Below are 8818 nucleotides of genomic sequence, written 5' to 3' on the forward strand. Positions count from 1 at the left end.
GCTTCTTCATATTTTATGCGCGTCTCTTTACACCGCCCTTATCGAGTTCTCGAAAAATTGTAACACGGGGACACCAGATAATCGAACGTCCACAGAAATCAATTACGAATTAAATTTCTTCGATCCGAATGATACATCGGCGACTGCGATCGCTTTGGCCGAAGCTATATGCAGTATCGACGAAGACTATAAGCATACCTCTCAAATCGACGATTTCTTTCAGCTTGTAAAGGAAAAGTAAGATTATTTTATGATTGAAACGAATATACTTGCACGATTACCTTTTTTCTATTACTTCTGCATGTAATACATTAGGTTATCCTATGAATTCCTATCCTATTCTCGTTCCACAATTTTTTCCTATTTTTTTTTTTTTTTTTTGGCAGAACCATTATGTCATCGCTGTAAAATTTCTTTGGATTTTCATTGAAATACGTTTTGCTTTCGGCACGAACTTATGGGATGACCTAACACGTGTCTATTCTAGATAGAATTAAATAAATTATTGCAACAGCTACGAACTTCTTCGCTTGTTTGTTTATTAGTAATATTTTTAGTTCTTTGTAAATTTATTAAAGGGCTTCTAAAAGTTACGCTATATACACATTTGCACACTTATTTTATGAATACAAGTTTGTATAGTATTTTTGTATTTAAAAAGAAATTAAAAATGCTTAATGAATTATATCGAAAGCTTAACGTTAGTATATATTTTTCGTGACAAAGTCACGTTGCATCGTTGCGTATCAAAATTAATCACAATTTGATACGCAACGATGCAACGCTTGCCCGTCAAAATTGATACGCAACGGTGATACGCAATAGACACGCACCTTAGCACTTCCAATAACAGCGCAAATAATTGAAGTGTTAAATAAATTACTTGATATAAATAATATAAATCATTTCAATTCACAAGAAAAATCATTTATTTTTACGTTTATTCTGTTATACTTAATTATGCGTTTAGAATTTATTTTCATTCAGACACTTAAGCGAAAATTTAATAATTTCATTCTGATATTTAAAAGTGAGATAACATGATTTAAACAAACGTATCGTCTAAAGGAAATGTAACGATACAAATCTTAATTAATCTTTCAGCGTGCAAAAATTAAACACAAATGCGTACATTGAAGAAATGAATAATATATCTTCTATCATTGAAGTGTATACTGATGAATTGTTATTCACCAGTACTGGACGTCGAGCTTTAAAAGTACGTAACGCGAAATATAGGTTCTCTTTCATATTTGATGTTTACTCCGTGGCCTGCAAATCGTGGTACAAGTCCTGGTGAGAGAGATTCTATGGCTGAAAATATGTCGAAATGATGTTAGGTCGTCCAAATAAATTCACGATGTATTTTGTACTTTGTGTTACTTTCGAAAAACGGAACCATTCATTTAGACGTGTACTGCGTTTAGTTAGAAAATTTTATACGTTCAGGACGGTGTGACCCACCGGTGGGTCATCGATGCTCTTGCTTGCCGACACCACCCATCGATGGGTCGTTCAAAATGATGACAGAAAAGATTGAGTAGATGGTGTAATTACCACATTTTCAAATTTCATACTGAAAAATTAAGTATTAATGATAATACGCACTTGGATCGTAATGCGAAACTGAAGGCAGGTATTGCAATTAGCCCCTTGCCGTATGACAACAAGTCAGACTCGTTCCACAGATTTTGGTCCAGATCTGATAAAAACAGTTATATCAGTAAGAAAAATTAATTTTAATTCTAATGTTTGAATTAATTTATAAAACTGAAGGTTGCCAAGTTTAATAAATCTATAATACGTTAGCTCTTCTTATTTAATATAGTACTAAAACAGTAAATAGTTGACGCTTAGATGCATAGTCAGAAATCATACGTCAAGGGGTTAAGGATCGACGTTGCGTAGAAAAGAAACTTTATGAAAACCGGCGAAACGTGTCGTGCGGATGACAATACAGAGAGTGATTTGAGGATGGAAAAATAGGGCTATTTAAGGATTCGAGGAAGATGAACTTTGGGTTGCGACTGTGTAGGAGAGTTGAGAGGGGAATTGGAATGTGAAGAATCCAGTGGAGTAGTGGTGAAAGATGGTGACTATTTAGTTATGGATACAGATAAGTCTAAGTCTAAGGGCTACACGTCGTTCAAAATGAGAGTAACCTCGCTCTCGGACCGATTCTCGTTCGTTCTGCGCATAGACAGAGAGCGCAGCAGAGGGTAAGGCGGAGAAAAACGTAGGCGGTTAAGTGGGGGTTTGGACGTTCCAGCCCTGCCTCAGGCACGTCCCATGCGCGAAGCGAGGTTACTCTTATTTCGAACGGAGTAAAAGACTAAGACACGGACTAAGGCTAAGATTAAGACTAAGAATAAGACTAAGACTAAGACTAACACTAAGAAAGAAAATATTTGAGGGTATGACAATAATAAAGGCTGGCAGTAATGAGCGTTTCGTAAATTTCGTTGTTGTCCTGAACGTGTTAAGAGAAGCAATAGCAGTGAAACGTCCTCAGGACTCTTAAATCGGAACATAGTGATTTTTCACCACATATAAAACAAAACGTGCAAGAAAAATGACGCGAATTCGGTATGAACATTTTATCACACCCACTATATTCTCAAATTACCATCTGCTTCGTATCTCTCACCCCACTTGTACCCCAATTTACGGCGCACGATGTATAACTTTGCATTTGGAGTATACTGTTTACATTGCAGGTAACACATGAATATTTAATTCGTGCATCCGAGTTGGTATTGAGGAATTTGCAACAGAACAATGTCAAGAAACTTGCGAACGATATACCTGAGGTTTCACCTCTTGTCAAACCGCTAACTCATATAATGTTCCATATTGAAGACACCACGTTCGATCAGGTGAACAATAAAAATAAAATACAACATTGTCCATGTAAATAATCAGATTATTCTCTGGTTAAAGTTCCCCGTTTTTGCTAATAGAGCAAGTAACAGAGAGCAAGAATCGTCTTTATTATGAACTTTTTGGACTGCATTTAGAATTAGAAAAAAAATCATTAAGGGCCTTAACTTTGGATTGTATAATAATAAGAAAAAAATCAGAAGGCAAAAAGGGCATGGGACTGCGTTAGGAGTCTTGACCCTTCGGCAGTTTATCCCGTGAGAGACTCGGTCAATCGTCTGATTACATCTGATAAACAAATTTTCAATAATTCTTTGATTCGTTTAATTTCGTTTTGCATTGCAAAAATAATAGATTTAATCACTCGTATACACACGCTTAAAGAGCTGTTTTTTTGTGAAATCTGACTTTGAAATCTCCCCCACCATACCCGGTACCAAAAAAAAATATTTATACCACATAATTTTCCCCCTCGTACCAAACAACTTTTGTTAAAACATTTTTTTCCTAACATCACTTCCTTAAAAGATACTTCGTTGTATTGAGATAAAACAGACACCCTGTGTATGTAGATGTTTGCATGCATCGATGATAAATTTAGGAAGAATAACAAGGCAACTTTATTTACAGTTTCTTACCCTCTACGAAGAGACAAACTGGGGGAAAATTTTAACAATGCCACTCTCTGTTACTCTGAACCGTGCACGAAGCCAACTCTTGCTACGACCGGAATTTAAAAATGTCGGGGAACTAGTCCACGAAGATAAAGAAGCAGCGCATTCGCTTAAGAAACTTTGCTCTTCCATGAAAACCGCACATTTTAAATAGTATTTCTAGGTTATGGTACGAGGTAATTGAAGTGATTGCAAGGTTCAAAGTTTGCTTCTTATACAATTTTCTGTATACTGCAAAGTTAAAGTTAGGAGTATATTTACCACAGTAGGTGTACATTTCCAAGAATAGAACTATGAAATTTTTTAATTAGGCGAGATAAGTAATGTAACGAGAAATTTAAGTGTAATATAGTAAAAATTGTTAATTAAGTAAGTTATACTGACTACTGCGTTTTGAAGTTCACGTGTATTTTTTTACAACTTTCTTATTAGATCATGGTTATATAATAATGCTTTTTAAAATTCGTAGAACTATACGATTAGTAGATAGTAGACTTACGATTTGCAGACATTTTACGTTAGCAGCAAGATTGAAAATTACCCATTCTCTACCATTATCCTTTTATATTTTCCTTCTCTAACTAGAATTAATAAACATAACAAATAGACTCAATAATATAAGTGCAATTAAACTTTTATTAAAACTTACGGAAAATATCCTAATAATATATGAATTGAATACGTTATAACTATCAAATGTATTTTACAATTATGGAAATATGTAATCTTTTATCAAATGTATCAAACTTTTTCGATATACTTCTGTAATTAGTTTTATACTCGATAGAAAACTAATAAATCTTACCTTAAAGTAAATCGTGTGTTTATTTCAAGTTAAAACTGCATACATAAAAGGAAAATGCACGGTTGATTTCTAAACTACGTTAAAATTAATAGATTTATCATACCTGTAATCCGATCTGCATTTTGGTAATGAGTAAGACAAGAAAATCGATAGAAAGAAACAGGGATAGCTTTAAAGAAACGAGTGAGACAAGGAAACGAATAGGGGGAGACAAGGATAAAAAATTAAAAAAATGAAATTACCGCCATCTCGTGTTTGGCCGCGCGAACTAACGACTCGTTACTGGGAACACAGAATGTGAAAAGAGGTATTAGACAAGGACAGCACTAGTGTGCGAGAAGGATAGAGACAGAACGTTTCCTATTGGTCCGCGGGCCGTAATGGCCGCCTCGGAGATGCTACATGAAGTCGGCTCGGGAAAAATCATCAATAACTCATTATTGACGAGAAATTTGTGAACTTTTAAGATTGAAGAATAAAGTTTGCACCTTCAGCAACTTTCACGTATAGTTTTTAGTGCGCTAAACTCTCTCAATAATTAGTTATTAACAATTTTATTACGCGATGTCGGAAACGATACTGCATGCCGTCAAGTACCTTTGCGGTTTTTCAATAATTTCATAGCTTTCTACTAAATTCTCATTCAACTAACTGTATGCATCTGAAAGGCAACTCTTTTGGCTATGTTCCTATATAATTTTGGTTAAGATATTCCGTTTAGTTAAGGAGCTATTAAACATTATTTGGGATCGTACCGTATTCATCGTAGACGTATATAGTCAACTGTTATAAACAATTGCTGATATCTAATAAACCACATCACTTACGGCTACAAAAATTATTGAAGAATACAAAGAAAAGTTCATTCTACATTTTCCACGCTTAAAAGTGCATAAGTAATCAAGCATTTCTATTGAAATAACGAAAATGTGTTACGATTGAATGTGACGGGTGTAATACTCTCCTAAAGAATGTTTAATAATTCTTAAACTAAATGGAATATGTTAATAAAAATTATACGAGAATGTAGCCAAAGGAGTTACCTTTCAAATGTATTTAATTAGATTCATTGGAATCTAGCAGAAAGCTATGAAATTATTGAAAAGCCGAAAAGGTATACGGTATCGTTCCCGACATCACGTAATAAAATTTTTAATAACTAATTATTGAAGGGGCCTAGTGCATTAAAATCTATACGAGAATGTAGCTAAAGGAGTTATCTTTCAAACATATATAATTAGATTCATGGGAATTTAGCAGTAAGCTATGAAATAATTCAAAAAACCGTAAAGGTATACGGTATCGTTCCCGACATCACGCAATAAAATTTTTAATAACTAATTATTCAAGAGGCCTAGTGCATTAAAATCTATACGAGAATGTAGCTAAAGGAGTTATCTTTCAAACGTATATAATTAGATTCATGGGAATTTAACAGTAAGCTATGAAATAATTTAAAAAACCATAAAGGTATACGGTATCGTTCCCGACATTACGTAATAAAATTTTTAATAACTAATTATTGAAGGGGCCTAGTGCATTAAAATCTATACGAGAATGTAGCTAAAGGAGTTATCTTTCAAACATATGTAATTAGATTCATGGGAATTTAGCAGTAAGCTATGAAATAATTTAAAAAACCATAAAGGTATACGGTATCGTTCCCGACATCACGCAATAAAATTTTTAATAACTAATTATTCAAGAGGCCTAGTGCATTAAAATCTATACGAGAATGTAGCTAAAGGAATTATCTTTCAAACGTATATAATTAGATTCATGGGAATTTAGCAGAAAGCTATGAAATTATTGAAAATCCGTAAAAGTATTACACTTGTATTACACCCGTCGCATTCGATCATAATACATTTTCGTTATTTCAATAGAAATTCGTTATTAATTTGTACTTTTATGCATGGAGTATGTAGAATGGACTTTTATCTATATTCTGCAATTAGTTTGGTAACCGTAAGTGGTGTGGTTAATTAAATATTAGCAATTGTATAGAAGATTCGATTAGAATCCAGTACGGTTAATAGATTCTCTCTCCTATAATGTTTAATAACTCTTAAACTAGAATGAATATCTTAACCAAAATTATATAGGAATATAGCTAAAAGAGTTGCCTTTCAAACGCATATAGTTATTTGTATGAGAATGTAGTAGAAAGTTATGAAATTATTGAAAAACCGTAAAGATACATGACGGTAAGCGGTGTCGATCTGACATCACGTACTAAAATTATTAATAACTACTTATTGAAAGGGTCTAGTGCATTAAAAACTATATGTGAAAGTAGCTAAAGGTCCATGCTACATTCTTCAATCCTAAATGTTTACAAAATCACCCTAATTAAGAAGTTATTAATGATTTTTCCCTGACCGACTTGATTTAGCGTCTGCGATGCGGCCATTACGGCCCGCTGACCAATAGGAAACGTTTTCTCTCTATCCTTGTCGCACACTAGTGCTTTCCTTGTCTAATACCTCTGTTTATATTCTGTGTTCCTATTAAAAAATCGTAGTACAGATCCCCAAACGCGAGATGGCGATAGTCTCGTCCGCACTTCTTTTCTGTCCTTGTCTATCCCTATTCCTTTCTTCGTCTAACACGTGGCATTGTTGTTATCCTTGTCTAGCACTATTCCTTTCCTTGTCTAACACGTGCGACTATTGCTATCCTTGTCTAACACGTGACACTTTTGCTATCTTTGTCTACCGCTATTCCTTTCCTTGTCCAACACGTCTCATTACTTCTGTCCTTGTCTAACCCTGTTCCTTTCCTTGTCTAACTCATTTCTCTAGTGCTCTGCTTGTCATCCCGGTTATTTTTAATTGATACTTATAATCCATTCTTGATTGCTTTAACGTTTCTAATAATATAGACGTTAAAATAAAGTTTCTGCTTTATTTTCAAGTCCTTTAACTATAGTCTAGTTAGTGTTTCTTGTTAAATAACAATTTAGATGGTATTTTATAATATTGGAGGTGGTAACTCAATTTGCTGCATGCCTTAGCTCTTAATAAAGCAGTTTAATTTATTAATTTCGCATTGAATTAACTATTGCATACAGTAGAATAGTTAGAAATTGTTTATAACTTTTACTGCCATTTGAAAAATTAATATTCTTTTTGTGTGAATTACAGATGGAACTGTCAGGCCACCACAGGAATCAAGGAAAGGATTTTAAAGTAAAGACAAAATTCATTGGAATTTTCTCTACTTTACGGTTCAGTAAGGAGTGTCTTAGCAACAATTATTCTACGTAATTGTTATCGGGTCTAGAAAATATTGCTACAGACTCCGTACTTGAAATCGAATGGTATTTCAACGGGAGGAACATTGGAAATCACGCAGTTTATCATTGGAACAGTTTCATTTTGGGAGATTTAAAGCAGACCAGAGGGATTACGCTGCTCAGTCTGCCGTCAGCCTTCGAAGCGGAAGGATCGAGACCATCGTCAGGAACGAAGTACAACAGGTTAGTTGATTTTTAAAGTAGAAATTCGTTGAATTTTTCGCTTTTAACATTAGTTATTGTAAATTAGAGCATAATTGCACGTAGTAAGCAGTTTAAAATTTGTATTTAGAGTAAATTTTTCATTGTTTTGACGTTACTAGTAATGTAGGTAGTGAAATAAAGTTTCTGCTTCATTTTAAAGTACTTTGATTGTAGAATAAGTAGTGTTTCTTGTTAAATAACAATTTAGATGATTGTTTATGATTATTGTAAGTCTTAAATAATATTATCGTACGCTTCAACTTGATAAAACAGCCCAATATGTTAACTTTCCTTTGAATTAACCATTGCATTCGATAAATTAGTCGGAAATTGTTTATAACTTTTATTAAAAATTAGAAAAATTAATGTTCTTTGCGTATGAATTACAGATGGACCTTCCAGGACACCCTAGAAATCAAGGAAAGGACTTGAACATCAGGAAAACTGAAGAAAAGAAAACTGAAGAAAAGCAATTGTTTGTTAATAAATCGATTATTTATTGTAAAATTATTGTTTAAAATGTATATTACAAAAGTATACAATATACCAGTATTGTTTTACAGCATTTTACGGTCTATTTATTGCTCCTTTACACTCCAAATCCATTTGTTTTTGCAAATAACCCATTGTTTAAACAATTTTCCGTTGCAAAAGTCCATAAATCAATGGCAGAAACCACCAGGAATGCGTTTCCATCGAAAAAATCGGAAAAATCCCGAAATTCTAGCGAAAACTACGAAAATTAGAGAAATATTTCGAATATCGCGCGCATATACTCGTTCGGTGCTAAAGTCCTCGAGAATTCCTGGAATTTACGTCATTTCTCGGAAATGACCAAATTTCCAAGAATCGAGGCGATTCCAAGAATTGACCAGTGGGCCTTCGAAACTTTCAGTCCTCGTGAATTCCTGGAATTTTCGTCATTTCTCGGAAATGACGAAATTTCCGAGAATCGAG

At 33.8% G+C, this 8818-nt stretch overlaps 1 protein-coding gene across 1 annotated transcript in view; it reads left to right on the top strand.

Moving 5' to 3' along the window:
* The window catches only part of LOC108577727, a 10052-nt gene extending 6344 nt beyond the window's left edge, over window positions 1-3708 (top strand). Inside the window, 4 exon segments of the mRNA XM_017940920.1 lie at window positions 1-237; window positions 1105-1219; window positions 2718-2876; window positions 3511-3708. The exon segment at window positions 1-237 is cut by the window's left edge and continues 25 nt beyond it. Coding sequence (XP_017796409.1) covers window positions 1-237; window positions 1105-1219; window positions 2718-2876; window positions 3511-3708 — 709 coding nt within the window.
* Window positions 3709-8818: the final 5110 nt, after the last annotated feature.

This window comes from Habropoda laboriosa, unplaced genomic scaffold, assembly GCF_001263275.1.
Source record: "Habropoda laboriosa isolate 0110345459 unplaced genomic scaffold, ASM126327v1 scaffold908, whole genome shotgun sequence".
NCBI lineage: Eukaryota > Metazoa > Arthropoda > Insecta > Hymenoptera > Apidae > Habropoda > Habropoda laboriosa.